This window comes from Erithacus rubecula (genome assembly GCF_903797595.1).
Source record: "Erithacus rubecula genome assembly, chromosome: 9".
Classification (NCBI taxonomy): Eukaryota; Metazoa; Chordata; class Aves; order Passeriformes; family Muscicapidae; genus Erithacus; species Erithacus rubecula.
The window spans coordinates 2,814,837-2,840,704 of NC_136660.1; the positions used below are offsets into that span (position 1 = coordinate 2,814,837).

The 25,868-nt window shown below is 55.9% G+C and overlaps 3 protein-coding genes across 6 annotated transcripts in view; 1 reads left to right on the plus strand and 2 right to left on the minus strand.

The window, feature by feature from the left end:
- Positions 1-588: 588 nt before the first annotated feature.
- TYSND1 (trypsin like peroxisomal matrix peptidase 1) lies at positions 589-2,562 on the plus strand (the record flags this gene model as incomplete). The annotated part of the gene is given in 5 exon segments (XM_079312135.1): positions 589-621; positions 623-1,566; positions 1,650-1,783; positions 1,863-2,048; positions 2,125-2,562. Coding segments are annotated over 5 exon segments (1,509 nt in total). The 3' UTR covers positions 2,337-2,562.
- A 418-nt stretch (positions 2,563-2,980) lies between these two features.
- Positions 2,981-25,868, minus strand: part of SPOCK2 (SPARC (osteonectin), cwcv and kazal like domains proteoglycan 2) — a 163,308-nt gene continuing 140,420 nt past the window's right edge. The window contains exons 2-11 of the mRNA XM_079312153.1: positions 8,334-8,650; positions 5,916-5,961; positions 5,521-5,635; positions 5,345-5,447; positions 5,156-5,264; positions 4,960-5,079; positions 4,656-4,874; positions 3,951-4,013; positions 3,675-3,812; positions 2,981-3,590 (exon numbers count right to left, since the gene is read on the minus strand). Coding sequence (XP_079168279.1) covers positions 3,445-3,590; positions 3,675-3,812; positions 3,951-4,013; positions 4,656-4,874; positions 4,960-5,079; positions 5,156-5,264; positions 5,345-5,447; positions 5,521-5,635; positions 5,916-5,961; positions 8,334-8,549 — 1,275 coding nt within the window. The 5' untranslated portion in view covers positions 8,550-8,650 and the 3' untranslated portion in view covers positions 2,981-3,444. The remainder of the gene's footprint in view (positions 3,591-3,674; positions 3,813-3,950; positions 4,014-4,655; positions 4,875-4,959; positions 5,080-5,155; positions 5,265-5,344; positions 5,448-5,520; positions 5,636-5,915; positions 5,962-8,333; positions 8,651-25,868) is intronic.
- The window catches only part of ASCC1 (activating signal cointegrator 1 complex subunit 1), a 35,143-nt gene continuing 20,047 nt past the window's right edge, over positions 10,773-25,868 (minus strand). For all 4 annotated transcript variants that reach the window (XM_079312146.1, XM_079312147.1, XM_079312148.1 and 1 more), the window contains 2 exons: positions 25,565-25,644; positions 10,773-11,338 (listed from right to left, as the gene is read on the minus strand). In XM_079312146.1, coding sequence (XP_079168272.1) covers positions 11,222-11,338; positions 25,565-25,644 — 197 coding nt within the window. In that variant the 3' untranslated portion in view covers positions 10,773-11,221. The remainder of the gene's footprint in view (positions 11,339-25,564; positions 25,645-25,868) is intronic.

Sequence of the window (25,868 nt, forward strand, 5' to 3'; positions counted from 1 at the left end):
GCTTGATGTAACAAAGGCCAGGAAGGGGCTGGGAGGAAAGGGGGCGGTGGGATTTTAGCTCTCCCAAAGGGATTCTGCCAGTCTCTGTTGGAAATACAGGTTTGGTACTCGTTTGCTGCGGGTGAGAAAAGAAGCGAGAGTGGCCTTGGGGTGTCCGGGCTTGGGCCGGTGTCCCGAGGGGAAGCGGGGCGGCTGCGGTCCTGATTCTCCCAGGGATAGCGGGGATCGAGGGAGGGCTCCGGGCCAGGCATCCCTGATGCCCGGGGATAGCGGGGATCGAGGGAGGGCTCGGAGCCAGGCATCCCTGATGCCCGGGGATAGCGGGGATCGAGGGAGGGCTCGGAGCCAGGCATCCCTGATATCCGGGGATAGCGGGGATCGAGGGAGGGCTCGGAGCCAGGCATCCCTGATATCCGGGGATAGCGGGGATCGAGGAGCCGCTCCGGGCCGGGGGCCGCGCGCCGCCCGTGAGGGCCCCGCGGGGGGCGTGCCCGCCACGTGCGCGCCGCGCCGCAGCCAATGGGGAGCGCGCGGGGCGGGGCCGCAGCCAATGGGCGCGCGGGGCGGGGCGCGGCGGCGGCGGCGGCGATGGCGGCGGCCCCGCCGTGCTGCGCGGTGCGGGGTGCGGGGCGCGGACGGCGGCGGCCATGGCGGCTGCAGCGGGCTGGTGCTGAGCCGCCGCCCCGCGCTGGTGCTGTGCCACGCCGCCGTCTTCTCGCCGTTCCTGCGCGCCGGCTCCGCCGCCTGGGCGCGGCCCGACGCGCTGCCGCCCGGCGCGCTGCGGCCGTGCCCGCGGCTCAGCGTGGTGCTGGGCGGCGAGGCGGGCGCGCTGCGGGAGCTGGAGGCGCGGCTGCTGGCGCTGGTGCCGTGCGCGGCGTTCCGGCGGGCGCTGGAGCGCGGGCTCGGGCGGGCGGAGCGCTGGCGGTTCGGGGCCGAGGGCGAGGAGGGCACCGAGCCGCGGGCGCTGCCCTGGTTCGCCTGGCTGCGGGTGCCCGGGCTGGACGCGGCCGAGGGCGGCTGGGCGGCGCGGGCCAGCGCCGGCTGCCTGCGCAAGGGGCAGGCGCTGCTGGCCTGCGGCTCCCCGTTCGGAGACCTGTGCCCCGAGCTCTTCCTCAACACGCTGAGCCGCGGCGTGGTCAGCAACCTGGCGGGCGAGGAGAACGCCCTGGTGCTCACCGATGCCCGCTGCCTGCCCGGCACCGAGGGCGGCGCCGCCTTCGTGCCCTCGCCCCAGGGGCCGCGCGTGGTGGCCGTGATCGCCGCCTCCCTCTGCTGGAAGGGCGCCGAGTGGGTCGGGCTCACGCTGCTCTGCTCGCTCGCCGCCGTCCTGCGCAGCAGCGCCGGTGTGCTGGGCGAAGCCGGGATCGCCGTGCCGCCGGTGCCGGCCTGGGTGGCCGCGGTGCCGGCGAGCGGCGGGCAGGACCCGCTGGGCTGGACGGCGCTGGTGGAATGCGGGGCGACCTGGGGCTCCGGGGTGCTGCTGGCACCGAGGATGCTCCTCACCTGCCGGCACGTCGTGGAGGCCAGAACCCCGCTCCATGTGACACCGGCGGCCGGCCCTGGCCAGTGAGTGCGGCTGTGCCCTCGCCCACCTTAATCCCCGCACCCTGCGTGTCCCCGCCATGACATCTCGTTGACCTTGCCCTTAGGGATGCCGCCGCGTTCAGAGGACGTGTGGTGTTCGCCACAGAGGAGTCGTCCCCCTTCGACGTGGCCGTGGTGGAGCTGGAGGAGAGCGTGCCAGGCTTCGTCCCGCCGTGCCTGGCTGACACCTTCCTCCCAGGTAAGCGATGGGAGGACACAGGGTGTGGGGTAGGGGCTGTCTCTCCCCTTTCACCCACCTCCTGCCTCTGCCATCCCAGGAGAGGAGGTGAGCGTGGTGGGCTTCGGGGCGCTGGGGCGGGCGTGCGGCCCCTCGGTGACAGCCGGGGTGCTCTCGGCCGTGGTGGCGGTGGCCGGGCGCCCCGTCATGCTGCAAACCACCTGTGCCGTCCACGGCGGCTCCAGCGGCGGCCCCCTCGTCTCCTCCCGCAGCGGATGCCTCATGGGTAAGCCGGGCTGGGTGGAGGGTCCCATGGGTGTCCCCCGGCCAGACCCAGTGACAGATCGCTGTCTTCCCGCCAGGAATCGTGACCAGCAACACGCGGGACACCGGTGCGGGGGCCACCTACCCGCACCTCAACTTCTGCATCCCCATCAGCGTCCTGCAGCCCCTCGTGGCGCGCTACCGCCGCACCGGCGACCCCGACGCCTTCGCCGGGCTCAACCGGGTGGGTGAGGGGGTGCGGGCCACCTGGCAGCTCCAGCAGCGGCCGGAGCCCCCCAGCAAGCTCTGACCCCCCTCCCGGGGGGGTTGTGCCGGGGACAGAGGTGCCAGGGATGGGGCTGCCACGTCCGATCTCGGCCCCGAGCACCTGGACTCCGCAGAGCCGGTGGAGCACCCTGGGGCAGGGGATACGGCACAATGTCTTTGACAGCTGCTGACAACCCCAAATTGGGGAGGTTTGGGGTCTGTGTTATCGTTTTATTTTCTCCCTGGGGCCATAAATGCTGTGAGTTGAGGCCCTGGTGTCCAGTGGTGCTGAGTGGCTGTGGGTTGGGTTGGGGAGGCAGGTTGGTCCTGTAAGGGATATTCTGGGTCATGAGTAGAATTGGATTGGGGTTTTGTTTGGGGTTGGGGTAAAGCATGAGGTGGGAGGGCTGTTCTGAGTCTTTCTATGGCTCTGGACCCCGTGGAAAGGGTTTGGGGTCCTGGACAGGGTCAGAAGCTGTGGAGGGGACATACCCCTGGGGAGCTCCAGCTTGATGGCAGCAGAGTGCAGGAACCAAACCCAGGGCACTGACTCCTATCCCAACCCACTCCCCAGCCCAGCAGTGCCCACTCACTGGAGGGCACAGCACCACCCCCTCCCCAGGACACCCCAGCGGGGGCGCAGGGGGGGCACGGGGGGGCGCTGGGGGAGGAACGGGCTGGCGAGTGTTTGACACAGCACGGGGTATTTATTTCACAGCCGCTACACAACGCCGGGGGCCGGGGCAGCCACGCAAGCACAACATGAGGAGGGATGCGGGGAGGAAGGGAGGGGGCAGTTTATCTGTAAGGGGGTTTGTTGGTTTTGGTTTTGTTTTTTTTTTTTCCTTTTTTTTCCCACTTTTATTAGCGCCATTTGCCCGGTTGAAGACCACGCAGCAGCACACTAGGCCTACAAGGCTCTACCCAAAAAAAAAAAAAAAAAAAAAAAAAAAAAGCTCAAATTCGCACAAGAGCGGCCCCCCCGCCCCCGCTCGCCCCCTCCCCGGGCGAGCGCCCCATTGCCCCGTCCCACACGGGACCGGAGGGGGGGAGCACCCACCCCATGCCACACCGGCAGCGGGGGGCTCACGGGGACCCCCGGCTGGGGGGCTGCCTCCCGGCCGTGCCGCCCACCGGGCTCTCCTGCTCCTCTACCAGATGTAGCCGCCGTCGTCGCCCTCGCCCGCTTCTCCCTCCTCTTCCTCGCCTTCCTCGCCCGCCTCCTCCGGCTCCTTCTCCTCCTCGTCCTCCCAGCCCACGCTGCTGCCGAAGTCGCCCGAAAACCCCGTTGCTTCGTCTAAGGAAGGCGAGGGGCAGAGGTTCAGGGGCGGTGCCGGGGCTGCAGCCCCGTCCCCAGGCGGGCTCTCCCCGCAGCTCTCACCGCAGTCGGGGCTGCCGTGGCCGCGGGTGCCCGTCAGCTCGGCCCCGTGCTGGTCCACGCACCAGCACTCGCCGCCGCCCGGCTCGCACTGTGCCCGCCGGTAGTAGCCATCCTCATCGCAGCTGGGGATGAAGGTGCCTGCAGGGAAGCGATGGCCCCCCCACCCCCCAAAATACGTGCAGTGCCGAAGTCCCCCCAGAGGAGCTCCCCATCCTCATCCCGGCCCGGCTGCGCGGGACATTGCTTCAGGAAAGGGCCCTGGGGCGTCCCACTCACCCAGCTTTTTTTTGGTTGCTTCTTGGATCTGGATCTTCTCCAGCTCCCTGAGACAGGGCGGCTCTGCAGCAACGCCACATGCTGCTCTTAGGGTGGGCATGGTGGGCAACCCCCACACTGTGTGCACCCCATCCCTGTGGTGTGCATCCCCCAGAACTCCAGAGTGCGATCCCCCAGCACCATGGAGTACATCCCTGCAGACCCCACAGCATCCATCCCCACGGCGTGCACCCACCCTGGCCCGTGGAGTGCATCTCCCCAGCCCTATAGTGTGTATCCATCCCCCTGGCCCCATGCTGTGCACATCCCCCTAAACCAAAGATGTGCTTCCCCATGACCCACAGCACGCATCCATGGTTTCCAGCTCCCCCAACCCTGTGGTGTACCTCTCCCCCTAAAGGCAAACATCCCATGAACACCCCAAACCCACAGCAAGGATTGCTCCATGATGTTCATCCCTCCCACACACACAGCACGGGTTCCTTATGACCCCATGACGCACATCCCCCACTCCCAGCTCCAACCCCACGATGTACATCCCTCACAGCATGGATCCCCCAAAACCCCGTGATGTACGACCCCAATCCCACAGCACGGCTTCCCCAATCCACGGCATGAATCCCTCAGCACAGGAGCCCCAAACCCCGCGGGGCGCATCCTCCCGACCCCGCCGTGTCCCCGCAGCTCCGCCCTGCCCTGACGCACTTTCCCTCCAGAAGCAGAAGCACCACTCGGCAGCGGAGACACGGCCGTCCTTGGAGGTGTCGCAGGAGTTGAAGAAGGCGCGGATGCACACCTCGTACTTGTCCAGGTTGATCGCGGCCAGCTCGGCCGCCTCCAGGAAGAGATCCCCGCTCGTGTCCAGCCGGGCGAACATCCACCCCACCGCCTCCTTGCAGGTGGCAGCCACGCTCCTCTCCAGCGCTGCGGGGCGGGATGAAGCCCGTGGCTCCCGGCCCCCAAAGGGACAGCGCCCCACGTCCCCTCCCTGCGTGCTGGGGACACGTACCGGTGGCGGGGCTGGCGGGGAGCCCGCCCGAGCCGTTCTGCTTGGCGTTCTCACGCAGCAGCTGGAACCAGTCGCGCAGGCGGTCACCCAGGTCGGCCAAATCCTGCCCGGTGCACAGTTCTGGGGGGTCCAGCGGGGCAGCGTCAGGCCGGGCAGAGCTCGGGGACGGTGCCCCGGTGCCCGGCACCGCACTCACCTTGTTTGCTGTCGCCGGCAGGGCTGTGCGGGGTCGGGCAGGGGCACTGCCCCTCGCACCGCACCGTCAGCTGCTTGCTGGCCAGGCACGCCTGCTGCTCCAGCTTGCACTGCGGGGCGGCAGCGGGACGTCGGCGGGGGGACACGGGGCACAGGGTCCCGTCCCCGCGGCCCGTGCCGCTGTCCTTACCGCCGAGCTGTAGGTGTGGCCGTCGGAGCCGCAGACGGCGGCCACCGGGGCGGCGTGGCAGGGCTTGCAGCCCCCGTGCGCCTTGGGGCCCAGCGGCTTGATCCTGCACGGGGTGAGAGGGTGCTGAGCCCCCGCCTCGGCCCCCCCTTCCTCCTGCCGCCCCCCCGCGCTCCTACCTGTGCTCCAGCTTCTTGCGGCTGATGCACATGGCGCGCTGGTAGCCCTGCGCCACGCACACCTTGTGCCGGCTGCACTTCACCTTCTGGCAGGGATCCTTGGTGGTATCCAGGGCTGGGGGGGCAGAGAGGGGCTGGGGAAGGCGGGGACGCCCCAGGGGAGCCCCGGCAGCGCTGGCCAGCAGCCGGCCCGGCACAAAGCGCCATTCAGGATGCAGCTGGGCAGCCGGCTCGGCACCAGCTGCTGCTTCCCGGGTCGCACCGACCCCACCATCGCTCCCAGCCGGAAGGGAAAAGCTCGGGGATGCAAGTGGAGAGTACGACACACATTACCCTCCCCCCCCCCACCCCCAGTACTGACTGGCACCGAGCCCTCTACCCCATCTCAGCGGTACCTTCATCCCCGGGCTGGTTGTCCTCCCAGCTCTTGATGTAGTCATCCTACGAATTGGGGAGAGCCTGCATGAGTGCAGGTGCTGGGAAAGGTGACACCGGGCCGGGTGTGCCATCACCCGGCTCGGGGCCACCGGCCCGGAGGGGCTCCCGCTGCACACACCCCCTGGGAGGGCAGGGAGCAGGAACGGGGAGCAGCCTCCCCCCACAAACGGGGTGTCACCCCCTCGGCAGCCCCTCGAGGCTCACCTCCACCTCCTGGCAGCACGGCAGCGAGACGGCCCAGCCGGCACCGAGAAAAAAGAGAAAGAAAAAAAGAGAGAGAGAGAGAGGGAGTGTGCCCACGGTCAGCCCTGGGACAGCCCCAAGCCCTGCTCTCAGCCCCAACCCACAGGGACCGGCACTCCAGTGGGACACCTCGACCTTTCAGTGCCCAAAGCTCTCGCCACCAGCCCTGGATATCACTGGCACCGAGCACCAACGTGCACCCCCATCTCTGGCTCTAGATCTGTAATCCTGGAGAGTCTTTACACAGGATATAAAGCCTTCCCCCACCAGGCAGCTGGGAAAGCCAGGGAATAGGGATGGAAATGGCATCGGGTGGAGGAAGCCCCTTGGGAGCCCAGTGAGGGACCTCAGAGGATCCCCATGGTGCTGCCACCCTGATTCTTCCATCGTGAGCCCAGAAGGAGTGGGCCAAGATGGATGTCGCTGCCTGGGGAGGTAGAACTGCTCCCATAGGACCCCGAAAGCATCCCGGGGGTGTGGGCGAGTAGCAGGGACTCAAACACTCCCAGCAGGCAGCATCGCCCGCCCCACGGGATGCTCCAGGGTGGGCTTTGCCATACGGCAGGAGCATCCCAGCCGTCCCGGGGAGGGTGGGCAGGGTTTGGGACGGCAGCTGGAAGCAGCGGCACGGGGGGCAGCTCTGGAGGGGATGCCTTGCTCCAGCACGGCGGTGTTTGCACGGCAATCGATAGCCGCGTTCCCGTGCCGTGACCGGTAACACTGCGGCGCCCGGCAGCTCCCTGCGGCCGCCGGCCTCCTCCCCGTGCACCCCCCCCCACCGGCGCTGCTCAGCCGAAAACCCCACAAATCCATGGATTTGCTTATTAATCCAAGCTCGCCGCCAGCAGGGCTGCAGTCTCCCCAGCGCGGCAGCCGTGCCAATGCAGGGAGGGCCCCACGTGTGCTGCCAGCGCCCGGGGATGGGGATGGCTCGGCCCTGAACCCCCCGGGGATGCTCAGTGCCATGGAAGCACGTCCCCTGGAGCACCCGTAGCCATCCGAGGTCCCAGGTGCCCAGTGCTCTCGTTGGCCAGCGGGGGTAATGCGGGCAGGAGTCTCCAGGGGGAGGAATTCACACCTTTGCACCCTCAGCCGTGCTCTGCCCCCCTAACTGGTTTATTTCGGCAGTGGTGCCCCCCTCCCTGCCCTGCGGTGGGCACATCTCCCTTGCTGCCAGCCATCCATCCCTCCATCCCATCCATCCATCCATCCATCCATCCATCCATCCATCCATCCATCCATCCATCCATCCATCCATCCATCCATCCATCCCATCCTCGCTGCCAAGGTGAACCCGAGTGTGCATCTGAACAAAGACCCGAGGGGCTGGCTCGGGGTGGGGGGGCGGCTCGAGGTGTGCCCCCTCCCCGCCCGGCTGCTGCAGGTGTCCTGGGTCTCCCTAGGACGGGGCTGCAGCACCATGTCCCCCACCCTGAAGGTGTAAAACGAGCCCAGGAAAAACCCCGACTGCCCCGTAAAATTAAGGGATGGAGCTAAATGCTATCGAGGCTGCGTATCACCGAGGTGTGACAGGATCCTGAGCTCGGTGTGCCAGGTGTGCAGTGCCTGCATCCTCATCCTCCCTGCCTCGCATCCCCCCATCCCCAGGGGTCACCACCCCGCGGAGGCAGCGCCGGCCCCGGCTGCGGCACCGCGCAGAGCTCCGGGGACACCGCTGGGGCTCCGGGGGAGCGGGATGCTCCTGCCCTGTTCGGGCTGGGCTGTCACCGAGGGTTTCGGGCCACGGCGCAGTCCCCGCAGCGGGCCCCCATGTGGGGGCACGGGAGAGGGTGCAGGGGACAGCACCCGCGGTCACCGGAGAGGGTCGCTTTGGCGTTAAGCCCTGGCCGTGGAAGCACCGGCATAAGCCGCGCAGCTTTGGCGTCGGGCAGGGAGGCGGCGGCGCTGCCGGAGCCGGTGAGCATCCCCCGGGTACCGGGGCCGGCAGCCGCCCACGGTCGCGGCGGGATGCAGGCACCGCCGAGCATCCCCGGGATGGGGCCGGGGCCGGGGAGGGTCGCGCTGCGGCAGCCGCAGCGGCGGGGCGGGGAGCGCGGGGAGCGCGGGGAGGGGGCTCCCGGTGCCCGGCAGCGCGTCCCGTCCCTCCCGCCCCGCTGCCGGCGCGGACTCACGTCTCGGAAGCGGTTCCAGTGCTTGATCCTGCCGCCGTACTGGGAGATGGACGAGAGCCACTGCTCGTCCTCCATGAAATTACCGGGGCTCTCGCCCGCCGCGGCGGGCCCGGGGCCGGTGGCGGGGCCGGCGGCGGGCCCGGGGCCGGCGGCGGCGGCGGGCAGGAGCAGGGCCAGCAGGGCCAGCAGGGCGCGGCGCCCGCCGCAGCCCCGCATGCTGCCGCAGCGCCGGGGGGAGCGGGCGCGGTGCGGAGCGGTGCGGTGCGCACGGGGAGGCGCCGCCGGCGAGTGCGGCCGCGGGGCGGCACCGGGCGGCACCGGCGGTAGGGCGGGGGCGGGGCCTCCGCCGCGCCCGCCGCACCTGCGCGCCGGCACCGGGGCGGGGGAGCCCGGCACGGCGCGGCGCGGCGCGGCACGGCACGGCACCCTTCTGTCCCCATCCTGCACCCGCGTCCCTCGTCCCGCATCCCTGCCACACCCCCATCCTGAAGTTCTCGTCCTGCACTACCGGTCCCTACCGCGTCCCCATCCTGCGCTCCCCATTTTGCATCCCCTGACACACCCCCATTCCACATCCCCCATCCTGCATCGCCTGCCACTCCCCTACCCTGCACCCCTCATCCCTGGTCCATACCGTGTCCCCATCCTGCATACCCCATCCCCATCACATCTCCATTCTGCAGCCCCCATCCTGCCCAGTCTCCATCCCATATCCAATGTACTGCATCCATTGGTCCCTGCCATATTCTCATCCTGCATCCCTGACACATCTCTGTCCTGCATCCCTCATCCTACATCCTTCATCCAGCATCCCTGGTCCCTGTGAAGTCCCCATCTCACATCCCCACCCAGTATCCCACATCCCTCAGTTTTACCATGTATCCATTGTGCAATCCCCATTCCTTCCACATCTCCAACCTGTATTCCCCATCCTGCATTCCCAGCCCCTACTGCACCCCAATCCCACACCTCATCCTGCAGCCTGTATCCCTGCATCTGCCATCCTCCAACCCCTCTTCCTGTGATGCTTACACTGCAGTCCCCATTCCTCGGCCATCTCAGCACAGCATTTTAGGACTCCAGGGAAGACTCCCACCCCTATCTCAAGGTTTTGCTTTTGGATTTTCCCCTCTTCTCAGCAGGGGGAAATCAGGGTAGGCAACAAGTTACAACTCACCCCAGCTGCAACTCACTCACAGCTTCAGCTGGGGATGCCACAGCACACATCCAGCTTCTCTTCTTCCTGCCAGGACGCTCAGGAGGGGAAGGATAACTGCCAGCAAACCCCAGTGACGACAAAGAAAAGATGAGAATCCTTAATTCTGCCTGGGGAAGGAGGTGTGAAATGAACTTTGCTGTGCCAGGCTAAAGCAGTGGGATAAGCTGCATACCAGTGAAATTCAACCAACTTCCAAAAGAATTGTCACTAAAATATGTTGACACAAGTGGGAAGAGAAGTATGCTCCAATTGTCAAAAATTTGTTTGGTAAGAGTCGTTAAAAACTCATCAAGCAGAAGCTTCCCAAGGTGCATCTCCCCTTTCCTGGTGGCTGCGTGAGCAGCTCCCGGGTCTGTTCCGAAGAGATTTGCCAAGTACCTCTTCAGGCTGGCAGGAGGATGACAGCAACTGGTGTTAAGTGCTCTCAGCACCTCCCTGTGAGTGTGTGCTGGTGCTCTGTTCCCCGAGGGAACCGTTTGGAAGGCTGGCTTTCAGAGAGCACAAAGGCATTCTGGAGCCAAGGAAAAGGACACAAACAGCTCAGGCTGTGGCTGGGTACAAGCAAGGGCACCCAAGATGATTTGATTGCCTGACAGGCAGGCTTAAAAGCAGACAGGCAATTTGGTCTGGGAAACACAAACAGCGGCACATTAGGAGGAAAAAGAAAAGCAATCCCAGTTCCTGAATGACTCCCACTGCTGTTTGTGCATGGCCAAACAGCCAGCTCACTGTGGAGGGAGGATATAGGTTTAAGACCTCTTAGAAATGATCACCAGGACATGTGGGTTCTGCTGGAGCACCCCTACCCCTGGCTGAGACACTCCCCACCTCTTCCACAGCACAATTCCATATCCATGGAAGCAATTAGGAATGGGCAGCAGCACCTGTTTTGTTACAAAACACCCAAGCACCAGCACCTTCCATTTTTCAAAGCGTTCATCCTAGGGCAAGTTGAAATCCTGTGTCGCTATTTTTACCAAATGTGAAGATTTACAGGAAAAAGCAACGTTGTCTTGAGATCTCTGAAGGATTCACAATGGAATCAAAGAGCTTGGTGCTGCTTTTAATGGAGAAACCACCTACAAGGCATATGTTTTTTGACATGCTCCTAAACGGTCACTGGAAAGAGCTCTAACCATCAGTGCTTTCTTATTATCATAGTTATGTGCTGTGCTGGAAGTTTAATTACAGAAACTATCAATGCAACAGGAGATAAACACTTTGCTTTTGAAGGGAATTAATTTATTTGGAGATCTACATCACACAGGCACGCTGCTGGAGATCCAAGCAATGCCTGACCTCAATATCGTTAAATCGTGCTCTGGGGAAGCACTCCTGGATTTTAAATACTTATTTTAAGAACAAACTTCCTTCTTCTGAAAAAAAAGCCACGTTTAAACACCCAAAAGCCCCAGCTCTAGCTGTTTTCTTGGAAAATCAGCAATCCACAGGCATCACAGAGGCAACTTTGTGACATTTTGAGGAAAGGAGGAGGAAAGACCCCGACAACCCCCAAGGGGAGGGCAGTGGGAAAAGCTGCAGGGAAATGCCATAGTTCCCATGCTTTGGAGGAGTCATGAAGCATCCCAGCTTGGAGTTCCCAGGTTCCCATTGGAGATTCATGTCCATAAAACCTTTCAGTGAGGGATCATGCACACAGCAGACCCGCTCAAGAGAAGCACAGCTGCCCAGATGTTGCATAGTAGCCAGAGGCATCCGAGGAGAACCTCTGGGAGAGAAGCACCGAGTCCAGCTGCACCTCCCCGAAGTGGAAATTCTCAAAGAGCTGAAAGAAAGAAGAAAAAAAAAACACTTGAAGGGCACCAGAGAAATGGAGCCTGCAGCTGGCCCGTGGCTCTCTCACAGGAGCTGGCCCTGTCAAAAGCCTCTGCTCACAGATTGGTTTTGCCTTTAAACCAAAGTGTTCTTTACGTTATTTTTCCCACTAAAGACTGCACTTTAACTCTTTTTATCTACAACAGCAGCTGCTCAAACCTCCCCTGTTTTGCTGCCTGTGTCACTGAGGGAGCATGGAGAGGCTGTCCACTGCTCTGGAGGCACCACCCCCGGGTGGCTCAGGCTCTGCAGGAGCAAGGTTTGAGGCCAGAAGGTTTGCACCAATCCGGGCCACAGGATACAGGACTTAACAGCTACAGCTCAGTCCTAATTCTAACTGGAGGCACAAGGCTCCTCATCCCAGCACTGACCCCGCTTTGTTCAACAAATCCGTCTTTGTTCGGCAAAGACTTGAGTGCAAATGAAGGAAAGCAAGCCAAGTCCGGCGCCCGGGGGGTGTGTCCCTGCCCGCTAATCCAATCCCCGAAGCAGACCAAAAAAATGACATCAGAATTTCTTACAAGAAGTTATTGCTGGAAAAGCATCGTGTCCAAGCGTAAAGTGCTCCTCCCGTTCCATTAAGCAGCAGGAAATTGCTCTACCTGGGAACATCAGCTGTGCCTCAGGAAAAGCTTCTCGGTGCAGATGCTAATTTGGAAGCTCTGTTTAACCGGGGAGCTGTGAGTCACTGAGAACCTGAGCAGCGACTTCTCCCCACCTTGGAGATCTCCAAAATCTCCATTCCATCTGTCTCCTATCAATTTTCTCTCTGTCCCTGCAGGCGTGGGCTCGAGACAGTTCCACAGCCCTTCCTGCCCTTACAGAAGGCAAGAAGAAAAGCCAACACATTAAACCTCCCGGAGCCAATGGTGCATCAATTCCTCCACAGAGGGAATGACTGAAATCCTAAATAACTACTTAGCATCTGAAAGGCTGCACTTCACCTCCTCCAAAGAGGCATTTGGCTCTGCCTGGCACTGATTTGGGCACAACTGCTCTTTTGTTGGTTCTCCCAAGAGTATTCTGTTTCGTAAATACCCTTTTTTTCCAAAGGAAACCAGCTAGGTTTTTTTGTTTTTTTCCAGGACAATTCCTGGGTTTGCTGTGACTCCACAAAGGAAAAGAGCCATAGGGAAAGTGATTCCCTGCCTGTCTTGGGGCAGAGCAAAAGACCCCAGGGCAGCAGCGTGGCCTCAAGGGACACTGTGAGTGGTGGCTCCATGGGGAGTGACTGCCCCAAAGAAGAGCAGCCTGCAGAAAAGAAGCCGTGCTAAGGAAGCATCTCAAACTGGGAGAGGAGGAGAAGAGAGGAAGAGAAATGATGACAGCCACACAAACTCCATTTCATACAATTAAAGATTTATACAAGAAAGATTAATTATGTTCCCAAAAGCCTACGTCGCTCACGTTGGAGGACTTAGGATAAAATGTCTCATTAATAAGAGATGGCAGTAAAAAGGGGTTGGTCACCTTTCTCTTTTTGTTTTGGCTGGCCTCAGAAGGAAGGATAGTTTCCTGCTCTCTGGGGCTCCCTGCAGTGCTCTGCCACTGTGCCCACTCACCCCAAACCTTAACACCTGTCCCTGTCACAGTGGCTGCTCACACTGTCACTCCTTTCCATCACACAGCACTCTCCACCCTGGAAAAACAGAAATCACCTCTCTTGATTCCTAACAGAGGGAGTGGTAGGTGTGCTGGCAAGCAGGGAGCTTGGGGCTTGAAGAGGACACCCCAGCACCTAAAGGGGCACCAAGGGAGCTGGACAGGGACTTTGGACAAGGAGTCATGGGACAAAGAAGAATGGCTTCCCACTGCTGGAGCATGATTCTGACATTAGGAAGAAGCTCCTCCCTGTGAGGTGGGGAGGGCCTGGCACAGGGTGCCCAGAGAAGCTGTGGCTGCCAAGTCCCTGAAGTGTCCAAGACCAGGTTAGATGGCACTTGGAGCACTCGTGTCTAAGGTGTCCCTGCCCATGGCAAGAGGATGGAACGAGGTGGAGTTTAAGGCCCCTTCCAACACAAACCATTCCAGGATTCTATGAAGAAAACAAATTAAATGCTGGGATGTGCAGACTCATCAGCAGCACTAGAAGTCAAACCTTTCCACAAAATAATCAAAGGAAGAGTTTTGTTTATGCTATTGCTGCACACCACAACCTGTTCTTACTAAACACAGGCACTTCAAAGCAAAAACTAGTTAAAGAGACAAACCCTCCCTGAGCCCCTCTTGCCTCACACAGCCTCAGGCATGTCACAGCAGAAGGATGATTGGGAAGCCCCAGAAGACACTGCCCAGGTCAAGGGCCCTCCATTTGTACACTGCTAAAAGTGCAGCAAAGCCATTGTACCAAAGCACTTTGTATTCCCTTGGCTTTTCTAAGATTCACCACCTCCCGTGTGTTCGAGCAGCTGTGTGTTTCCCAGGGAGGAACGCTGCTAGAACTATTGATTTTTGGTAATGTGGCTGTACTTTCTGAGGGTAAACATGCTACAAGATTTAGAGGACAACCACAGACACTTTTTTCTGCTCTTGTTTCAGGCTGGCTTCTCACTGATGCTCCTGTGCTCCCTGAGGCTTCCCAGGACAGAAGGCACCTGACTCCAGGCACGGAGATCACTGCACATCTGAGACCTGCCCCAGGCAGTGTGGACAGAGGCCTCTCAAACATCATCCTCCAACACCTCTTGAAACACCAGGAATCCTCCAAGACCTCTGAAACACCAGGAAGTGGCTTCCCATCACGAAAGCATCCTGTCCCTGGGGACTCGGGAAGAGATTGCAGAGAGCCAAGCCTCTGCTTTTGACTTTCACTTCTATTTATCTTGAGGAGAAGCCAAGCAGAGCCAAGAAAGATATTTTTAACTCCCCCCTCTCCCCAGCCACCACGGAAACGCTCTGGTTTTAGAGGAGCCCTGGAGCACAGCTGATGAAATGCCTCCTGGGAAAGCATCTTAGCAATTCTGCACCAGGAAAGAAGGTACCTGGAGGTTGTTACCCTTCAGAAGCAATCACTGATAACCCAAAGACTGGCTAATTCCCCTTCCTGTCCTTTCCTACACTGCCAAGGGCCCACCTTTCCCTGAAAAGGCTGCAGGGAACACGAGGAGATGTGGATCAGGAGCAGGCAGGAGGGAGGCAGGGGAGGAGAAATGCAATTGCCCACAGAGCCGTGTCATTTGATTGGAGTGGGACACGAGGCTCAGCAAAAGCACAGTAATTCTATAAATCCAAACATGCCAAAGGATTTATGTCCTCAATGCCCACGGAATAAATAAGAGGATGGAGGTTAGGGTTGTTTTTTTTTTAAGTATTATAGATGAGAATGAACCTGATGGAGGTAAAGGTCAGCTTACAGAATCAACACCACACATGCAGTGCAAGCTACTAACTCCCACCAAGGGAATAGCACTTAGAGGACTAAGTGCCCTCTGTCTCCCTGCTGCCTTCCCAAATTGAATTAGAATGGAATAAGGAAAGAGCACTGTTAACTTTTAACCCCAGACCCAGCACCTCCAAGTAAACACTCCAGGGATGTGCCCTGCCTTTCAAGGCACAGACAAAGGTTTGGGAAATGCTCAGCGAGGATGGCTGCATCTCCCGTGGGGACAGAGCTGGTGCCTGCAGAGTGGCAGCAGCAGCATCCCAGGATTTGTGGGGATGGCACAGACTACAGCCACACTGCCCTCCCCAAAAGCCATGAGTTCCCAAGAGAAGGAGAGAACTGGATGATGGATAACCCACATTTCACAGGTCAGCTTGCAAATTACCATTGGGCCAAGTGCTCCTCTCTCATCCTGGGGACTGGGTCCAAGGACACACCACCCAGGTCATAATGAAAGGCAGGCAGCCCTGCCATGCCAGTGGTAGCTCCCAAAAAGTAAGTTTTCCTCCATTTCTCCCCTCAGAGTCATTTATCCTCAGCCAGGAAAAGCCAGCAGCACCACTGTCATTTCTGACACCACCTTTTCTACCATTTAAGACAATTCTGTTCAGATGCTGGAAACCCTTCTTCCTCTGAGGTCTGTTCCCCTCCATTACCCACAAATTACCCAGCAGAACTCGCCTGGGATGAGACAATCATTTTCTGAAGGAAAACAAGAGCTTGAAAACTTGTTTTGGGAGAGTTGGAATCACACATCAAACCGCTCGCTCCTTGCAAACCCGAGCCAAAACTGCTCGTACAAACTTCAACCCCTAAACCACAACAACTTCCTTATCAAAGGCAGAGCAACAGATCAAACCCTCTCTGCCAGTTCTCTTCCCCTTTTCAAGCCTGTGAAGTAGGTTTTGCTGAGGCAAGGAGGAGGATGACTCCTCAATGAAGAAGTTAAAAGAGGCGCCTAAACGATGTCGTGTTCCCAAGCGCGGGTGTTTGTCAAGCTGTCCTCCTCGGGGGGCTGGCTTCCCACAGACATTCCCTCCTGGAATGAGACAGCACCTCTGTGTTCCAGCCTGGGAACAACAGCAATAAATCACAGCTAATCCACATAAGGACAGCAGCGATGTGTTTCAGCTCTGGTTATGAAGAGCAGAGGTGCCAACGCAAACTGGGGCTTTTAAATCACCTGTCACGGGCTCAACAAGCATGAGAAATATTAATGGATTCAGCTGGAGAAGCATTGGGAAGTGGGAGGAAAAAGTATGTCCACGGAAAGGAAGGGAGTCAGAGGTATTTAAAACTTCCTTCACGTAATCTCTGGCACGCATTCACGCTGCCTTGGCCTGGATTTTGCCACTACCACCAGGATTATTGATCAGTTTTGAAAGCCTTACGTTGTTTACAGTAGTCAGCCAAAAAAAGACCCATCCTGAATGTATAAAAAGTCCAAGCAGCTCTGCTGAGTGCTTTGGAAACGCCGAGGGAGCAACAACTCGCTGTGATGCCTTGCAATTAAAAATTCCCACTAACAAGCAGTGATACCATGAGATAAAATGGATGTGTACACACACACACACACACACACACACACACACACACACACACACCTCTCTGGACTGTGGGGAGCTGTGCTGTGAACTCCAGCCCCAGAAAGCAGTGCCTTAGGGCTGGGCTATTATAGATCAACAGCACAAAACTGTCCCCGGTGACTCAGCGCCGCAGGCGAGCAGCGCCGTGTAATGTCATTAGCCTGTGACAATCTGCCTCACAAACCCTGCTGCCCTCAGCAGGGAGCTGAGGGAGGGTCCTGTTATCCATATCTGGAACAAACACAGAAATTAGCAACTTCTGAGAGGCTGGGAGGAAGAGGCTCCCAGCTGCAGGAGCCTACGGCTGTGGATGAGCTCAGTGTGGTTCCTGCTGCGTGGTCCGTGCTGAGGGTGGGATGCCAGCAATCCCTCCTCTGCTGTTTCTCCTGGGTGGAAGATGTTTATCCACCCCAAGATGCCATCCAGGAAGGGTGTGAACAGGCTGAGCACCACTGGGCTCTGCCTCCTTGGATCATGCTGACAGACAATCCAGTGCTGGGAATTGGTGTCCAGCAGCTGACTGCAGCACAAGGAGAGCTCCAAGCAGGAGATTAAACGGAGGCTTTGGAGGAGCTGGAGGCTTTGCAGCATCAGCACCAAGTGACAACACTCACCTGCTCACAGCCCCAGCATGTCCCAGTCAGAGCAGTGGTGAATGAGGCAACAGGTTCAGAAAGCCAGGAGAATTCCACTGGAGATCAGCATGCTGTCCCCTTTGGGGAAGGGGAGGAACAAACAAAATCTCAAGCACAGGCTGACAAGCACAGACAAAAAATAAGTGGCATTTCTGAAGAGGTGCCTCAACACAGAGCAATACAACCTGTTTGTCTGCAGACTTTCTGTGCTCTCCCTTGGAAATTTTTCCATCTCACAAGGGATGATGTGTTTGAATTGAAGTTTGTATAACACGTCCACAGCTTGGGATGGAAAACACTGGAGAAGAGCAGAGAACAACCACCCTTCCAAATCATCTGGCTGAAGCACAACTGCAGTTCCCATGCCAGACACAGCAGGAAAGGAAGGCCATGACTCCTCAGCAAACTGCTGGATTACTGATACCACCACCAGGCAAAAAGGACTGATGGAGGAAATGGCAAAAACATGGAAAAATTTTAAATCTCAAAAAATTAAATTTTGGAATGTGAAAGTAACACTGAGAAACACTGATGTGCTCTGAGAGAGTTCCCTGAACTCCAGTGAACTCTGCCCATCTGAGTTCCTCTGATAAACCTCCTTTGCTGCACACAACACAACCTTCAATCCTGCTTTTGGAATTCCACCTACTTCTTTAATACACCTCAGTCCTGCAGCCTCCCACACAGACCCATCAGGACCTCTCCAGAAGGTTGTTATCTCCACAGCTGCCCAATTCCCAGCAGCAGTGTGTGCTGGCAGTGCTCCTTCTTCCTCATCCCAAAAACTCACCAAACCCCATCCCAGCTGTGACCTGAACTCCCCCAAACTATGACAGACAAATCCCAAACCAAAGTCCCTGGTGGCTTCCAGAAGATGAGACACAATCAGGCAAATTGTCAAGATCTGGGGAATTTGTTAAATGAGTAGATTCTTTTTCCTTCTATTTCTGACTTTCAAAATTATCTGAAACTATTAGGTGCCAAAAAAAGAAATACCTGATTCCTGTGTTATTCACCCTGGACACCACTCTGCCAATGATTATCTGTCAGAGATTTAATTGTGCTTGGAAGCTTGCCAGGAATAATACATGAGAAGCATAGGAAAAGCAGGTAGGCAGGCATTCATCCAGAGAGGCAGCTCTTCCCAGCATTCCCAACCTTCTCCCCAAATTAGCAACTGCTTCCTTTCCATGGCTTTTTAAAGAATGGCTGGCTGGCCATCCAACATTTCCCAAGGCTGTTCAGGTGTTACAGTCTTGGGAAATGCTATGCTGAGTGACAAGGGTGGAAGATGGGTAGGAAGGACAGAGACAGGGTGGTTGTCACCTGGGCTGTCACCACCAGCACCAGCCAGAAGGCTGCAGATTGTTTTGTTCTGCAAGTGTGCAGCTGGCTCTGGAGTGTCTCTCCATACCCAATATAGCATCCAGTCCTTCCACATGGATAATTCAAGGAACAGGCCCTTCCCCTTTCCTTTTCTTCCAGCCTCTGTCAAGATTTAAAAGGCAGCAGCAGAGACCTTTTCACCTCATCTCCCTAAGGAGGAATAAAGCAGGCAGACTTCAGGAGGGAGAAAAATCTTGTGTCATAAAAGTCCCAGTGGCCTCTCTCCTGGGAGATACCCAAGCCAGGGCTCTCTCCTCTGTGACACAGGGAAATCCCTCACAATTAAATCACTGGTGCAGTCCCCTGGAAACAACAGAACCATCTCTCTCTGGCAAAGTACCACCAACATAAGAAGCAGCAGCAAGTTCATGGAGAAAGATCCAAGGTGCATGATGGCAGGTTTCCTTTTCATATTTCTATTTCCTGAGCCCAAGTAAATGCCACGTAAATGCCAAGAAGCTTTTGGTATGTTCACAGATGACATCTCATGGGTGCTCTGCATGCATTCCATGTAGGAATCATGAAGTGACAAATGGAAGAAAAGACCAGTGAAGGCTCCAGCATCCTCTCCTTCTCCAAGGCAGGAGGAGCTTGGTGGTGGCAGATCCTGGATTAACATCTCTGCTCCCTCAAAACAAACAGGACCCCTTTTCCCAGCTCCTCTAGAGCAGTGCTTCCTTATCCTCCCCTTTACAAAGATTTTCCTAATCCCTAGTTGCAACTTAAGCCCACTATTTATCATTTTACCATACACTACTGGCAAAAGCATTCCCAAGCTTCAAGAGCTTTCCCTATGTGCTGCCCTCCTTCCCTTTATCAGCCTCAAAACAACTCTTTCAGCCCCAGCTTGCAGGAATTTTCTACCCCTCCAATTTTCCTACTGTTGTCCCCTGTGCTCTTTGCACCAATCCACAGTACCCAAAACTGGACAAATCCTTCAGCTTAGAGTAGTCAGAGGTTTACTTTAAAGGCATTTGCCTCTTTTTTATATTTCCACAGACTGACTCAGTCTGGAGCAGCCCCCCATAAGCCAGACCCTGGCCTGTCAGGCTGGTATTGAGGAACTTCTCCATCCTATACCCGTGCCACTGCTCCCTCCTGGACCTGCCCTTGTTCACAGCTGCCTGTTTGTTTCTGCCTGATTTCCCAATGTTATTTGGAGCTCTGTTTCCTCCTACTCATGTGTGCAATATTCCTGCCTCTCCCCAGCTGTGTTTCACCTGCAGACCTCAGAGTGTTATTTCATGCTGCCTCTAACACCCTCCTGACCTCCAGGGTGGGACCAGAAGGAGGTTTCCAGCTCTGTGAATATGGAAGCAGCTGATCCTTCTCTGACTGCTGCCATGTGAAACCTCAGCTCTTCATAAAACTGGAGCAAAGCCACCTCAGCTGCCAGAGGGTGATGCAGCAGTGGGGAGGGTGACATTCAGCAATAGTCTAAATTAATCTGTCAGGCTGTTTTTTTCAAATAGAACTGTTGAGGGCTGGGTGCAGGCTTTTGTTCAGCTGAGATCCCCTCCCTCCAGGATCCCCCCCTCCCTCCCAAGCCAAATCTAGTGGTGCTCCTGGCACTGCCACACTGCAAAACCTTTGCTTTAGCTCACTGTTTTGGGTCTGTTCCCCTCATCACAAATCCACGAAAATTCATGTGCTTCAGGAAATCAAACCCCAGTTGCTATGGTGAAAGGCATTCTGCAAACTAAGAAACAAATACAAGTGGGACATTTGGAGGTTACCAGATTTTTGCATGTCCTTCAGACAAGAATAAAAACCCTTTCAGCAAATTAAAGGTTGCAATAAGATCCCAGACCTACACCTCAAACGTGAGGGATTTACAGTACAACTGAAGGAAATTAATAATCAAACACTGCATATCTCCACAGAAGCCTCATCCCCATGGCTCCTATTACAGCAAATGCAGCAACAGTTTCTAAGAGCTGGGCTTTGCTTTTGCTGCAGAGAGGGCAGGAGGCTTGAGAGGCATCTGGGAACACCAGGACAAGGAGCTCCCATCAGTGTGACCTCTCACTACACCCACGAACACAAGAGGAGGAGTCTAGCTATAGAGCCAGTACATTAATTCAGACAGACACAGAAAATTATCCAGCAGAAGGGTCATGGCACCTTTGGGATGAACTGCCTACTTTTGTTAATCAGTGGGTTGGGGCTTTTTGCATTTAATGTGCTGGGTTCTTGCCTTCTATTAAGGCACTGCTGTAATTCAACCCCTGCCAGCTCCATGGAGAAATATCATCTTAAGATCAAAGAGGTGGCGCTGCCCTGGCTGGCTGGTGGCACAACAGGGATCTCAGGGAAGTGAGGAGGTGGGATGCTCTCCAGGTGGGAGGCAGAGAACCTCCAAAAAGCTCAGCTGCTGGCCTGGGTGGGAGTGCAGCAGTGCAGGGGCAAGAGGATTCAGAGACTCAGCAAAGCCTTTTCCAGCACTCACAGCTCCTGCTAAAATTAGTCAGAGGGGTGTAGAGCAGCTCTGAGAGAAAGAAAAAAGGCTTCTCCTTTTCTTGGTAAGGTCACCAAAGAGATCTCTGTCACACAAAGGCAGCACAAACCTTCTGCACTGTGATCTCAGTGCCGTGGCTCAGCCTTCCCCCAAAACTTCAACACTGCCTCCAAGGCCCAAACACTCCAACAAAGATATTTTCCCTCCTTTGTCTACTCTGCCTTTTCAAATGCCACTTCAGATTCCTGTTTCATCAAATGCAAATAACACCAAGATGGCTTTTTCTCCCCCTGAAGAATATAATTCACAGGAAAGCATTTTCACAGCAACCCCAATTTAATCTCCTTTTTTTTTCCCTGTGATTATACAAACTGATCTCCAGTCTTATCTGCTCAACTGTCACATCCTCCCATCCCACTGTTGCTCTAATTGCACACTGCTGAGCCCCCTCGATTGTTCTGGTACCTCCTGGTAATGGCAGGAATTCTCCCCTCTGCAAAGTGGCATCACAGCCTTTCATTCCTGCTTTTGATTCTTCTGCTAAAACGAGGTGAGGAAAGCACTGGCTTATTTCTGAGATACTGATGTTGCACCACAATCTCTTATTCAGTCTCTCCTCACCCCAGTGGATTTTTTGTTTGGTATTTTTAACTCTAAACTTTCCAAGCAGCCACCTCCTGTTAGGTATTTGTTCCAGCTGTCACTCCTACTTTGGATCTACATCTTTACCACCTTGCTGAGGATAACAAGCTGTTCTTACCCTTTCTGAACACCAGGCAGTCTTGATCCTCACCTAACACCAGTTCTTTAGCTCTTTGATTTCACCTCAGCTTAGAAATACATCAGGAAAAGATTCAGCCTCCTTAAATCCACAAACAAAAATGGCACAAAAGGCATGGGTACCTGGGTACAATGGCTGCAGAACATGAGTCAGAGCTGTCTCTGCACAGGTGCTGATGTTCATTTGTTTAGGGCTTGGTGGGCTTGGGGTATTTTAAGGGCTATGGGGTTTCTCCAGGCCAATGTTTTTCTTTTCCACTGCACCTCTGTCTGTGGCATTGCATCAAATGTTTTAAACTGAAGTACTGCACAGCACAGCCACTGCACTGCTCTCACCCAGCAGGACAGGCACTGTGACAGGGAACTCCAGTGCATCAGCCAGCAAATGCACCTTCCCCCTGCTCCCAGTGAAAGCAGACACAGTGCCATAACTCAATACTTTTATGCAGGCCTCAAAAGAGAAGGAGTCTCATCAAATGATGCCTTATCTGCCTCTCTGGGCACTCCTGCAGCCCCAGTGCTGGACCAGGCCACAGCAGCATGTGTCACCACCTTGGCTGATCCCATTCCCAGTCTCCCATCCCAGCTTCAAGTCTCCCCTAATGCCCTAAGACATAAGATGTGCAGCTTTCTGCTGCTGTACCTCAGTAGCTGCTCCCTCAATATTTAATCTTGTAAGCTGTTAATGCACAGATCTGTGCTAAGCAGCAGAGTTCAGCTTTTTCTGCACTCAAAATTTGCTTCCTTCTTGTCTAAATGAGGCAAAGGCCATTCATTTACTTCTCAACCCTCAACTCAAGCCAAAAATTCATTCAATTTTGACCCAGTGAGAATCCAGGTGGTTTTCTTCCTTTCCCTTAAAAGTGCAACAGAAATTTTTGGCTGCTCGGCCCTTTTGCATTTCTTTTCATTTTTATTTATTCACTGCAGGCTTAGTTGAGGTTTTTTTTTTTTGTTTTTTTTCTCCCACTAAACAAGAATAAATAAAAGCCCGGAGGCAGCGCAGCCTCGTCTCCGGAGATGCCGGCAGCTGCCCCGGCCGCCTCCGTGCCAGCGCTGTGCCAGCTGCAGTGCAGGGCATGGGTTGGATGCTGCCAGCCTGGCATCTGCCCTGGCCCAGCCCTGCCCCAGCTGAGGGGGCTCTTCAGACAGGAACTGCTGCCTCCTCCTCCCTTTGCTGGCTGAGAGATCCCTTCCTGACCGGAGCGCGATTTCGGCGTGTGACTGGGATGTTCGAAGCCAGCCTAGAAGGAATGCTAGAAATTGCTCCATGAAGCATCCCCAGCTTCTTGGGAAAAGCCAAAGCTTTGTTGGACACAAACCTATTGGGTCACACAGCCCCTTGTGCTCCCAGCTCCACCTATGCCAGGAAAGCTTTTTCAGGGATATTCTTCAAGACAGAAGTAATTTAAACTCCCGAACGCAAGTCATCCTACAGGATCTATTTTCTGAGCAGTGTGGGAAGGTACCGGCCTGCACAACCATTTATTAGCACAAATAGGAGTGTATGTTTAACTCTGTGGAATGGGTAGAACAAAGGATTATTAAATAAAATTCAGATTAGTTCAGCTGAAAGCAAAATACCAGCTGGAGCCTGGTGTAGCGCAGGCATGTTATCAGCAAACATGTGCTGCCAGCGCATCTGCACACACATACACAGAGCTCTGACCATGGGGAGCCTCAGCCTGGAACAGCAGAAACACAACACTTCCAACACTTCCATGTGCTCCATGCCCCGACAGCTCCAGCCCTGCCCTGAGCCTTTGGCCCTACAGGGCTGCACAATGGGATGGAGAGCGATGAAACCTGAGTTATCCCACTTACCCTCCTACCAGCAGCCATGCTTTGTTAGCATTCCAAGTGGGAGCACAGCCACTCAGCACAGCTATCAACGAGTCCCACTGCCTGGAATCACATGGGGGGCACATGGCTCTCCCTCCCACCAGCCTGCCTAACTCCATGCAGCCATATTCATTAACAGCCCGTCATTTGGATCCTGGTGCAGAAGTTAACGAAGCCACTTTGTGAGAGGGCAGCCTCCCTAGCAGCAGATAAATAATGGATATAAAAGCAGGCTGGGAGGGAACCAGCACATCCCTGCAAGGTCATGCTGGAATGCATCAGTGGCTCACTGAGGCTGGGCTCCTTCGCTAAGAAGCCTGGAGCTATTTATGACTCATGTAATTAATTAATGCCAACGGGCCTTCTGCTGCAGGCACGTGGGAGACCAAAGGGAAATACGAAGCGGGCAGGTTAGGAAATGTAGTGGAGGTGGGAGAGAAGGATGACATTTCTTGTGGCAAGACATGCTTTGAAGTAATTACCAGCAGTCCAAACAGCCAGCAGCTCTTTCGGCTACGTCAGTACAAAATCAATTAGGAGCTTTAAAAATGCATCGGGCTCATATTTCTGAGAGCATCAAGAATAAGAAGTAGCCTTGGAGGGAGAGCAGCTGCATTTCCAGTCACTGCAAGCAAGACCCTTCCCCAGATCCTCAGACCCCACCAATGGTGTGGCCAGCAGAGGGAGCATCATTAATACCTTCCCAATCACAAACGGTTTGGGATGAGAGCATGGAGGAAGACCCACAGTCTGATTTTATGTCTCTAAAGCCTGAGGACAAGTTTAACAGAAGCAGGAGAAAGGAGCAAAGGTGAACACAGAGAAAGCAGAGTCCTGCAGGCACTCAGGGCTCCTGACACACACTTCCCCCTTCCACAGCTAGCTCTCCCAACACTGGGAGCTATCCACAACTGCAGATCACATCAAGAAAGGGACCAGGGCTGTGGCTTCCCTGCTCCAGCTTGCAATACTGCAGTCTCACACTGCACACTCAACATGTGGTGACGCTGAGTCATGACACCGTGCTCCAACAGACCGTTTGAGGACAATGAGAGCTTAACCTAATTTTGTCCCTTTGTTTGTCCTCTGCACACAGATCAATCAGTTCCACTCCCTGCCTTCACATCCCCCTGCATCCAGTGCCTATACATTATTAAGACTGTAAATACAAATAAAGTGCACCCTTCCCCTCCTCTGGGAGGGCTCTGAAGTCCTTCTGGGCTGTCCAGCCTGAATCCTCTCTCAGGTCTCTTAATTTCCAGAATATCTTCTTACTGTTCCCCAATGTATCCGTGCATTGTCCTCGCTCCCTCTTATCAGAGCTGCCTGCAACAAATCCTCTCACACAATGAGGATTGCAGATTTGCTTACAAGCCTGTGCTGTTTTCCATTTCTGCTCCTCTGTGCATCTCTTTTCTCTCTGGACACTTGCAGGGGTCAAGCATCACAGCATCAGTCTGCCACAGCCATCTGGATGAGCAGCAGAGGCTGCCTGCAGCCCCAGCCCTGGTTGGCAAAGCCTGGGAGTCTGCTGCATGCTCCCCTTTGAGCCTTACCCAACCTCCACAGTCTGGGGGATTGTGGTTTCTACCCTCTGATCACTGCCAAAACCCTCAGATCCTGGTGGGACTCCCTGCCACTACCTGCTATTTTTCAGGAGCAAATCAATAGCAAAGATTAAAAACAAGAAGAAAAGAGTAAGTGAAACAAGAGTGGGGTTTAGTTTCATAAATATATATGAGTAGAACAAGAGCAATGAAGAGCTTCTTTCTGGTGGGCTGAGAATCAACTCGAGCCTGAGTCTCCAGGGTAAAACAGGAGCAAAGTAAACGACAACACGAACACCCACTTAGCATTCGTGCTTCATATTCCTGCTCTGAGCCTCAGCAGCTTTAGCAACACTCCTGCTAAAACACTGTAATGCTCCCAATTACAAGTGATCTGCACTGTTTATTTTCTAAACAGAGTCCTGTCTCCCCCCCACATCCCCCCAACCCCAGGAGATCCCATAAGCCTAAGACAAAAGCAGTTTGAAGAGGTGTTTTGACCTCTTTTGGCTATACAATATCCATAGCTGGCTCCATTTCCCTAATTGTTTCATACTGACCTTGAGGATATTTTGGCCATTAAATGACTCCCGCTCCTTGAAAGATGATTTACCAGTCATTGTGTTGTTTCGTTCTTCAGCTGTAGAGAGAAAAGCCACCACCAGAATGAGCTTCAGATGGGAGAACTCTGTGTGCTGTACTTCACCCCCCACTCTGTCCCTCCCCAAAGTCAGCTGCCAGCTAATAAACCATCTTTGCCCAGCTCTCAGTGCAAAAAAACCCCACTTCCACTTGGATTTTAGGCTGGAATTGGTGCTTCTATTGGGATCACCTCTTGTTACCAGGAGGAAAGGCCTTAAATCA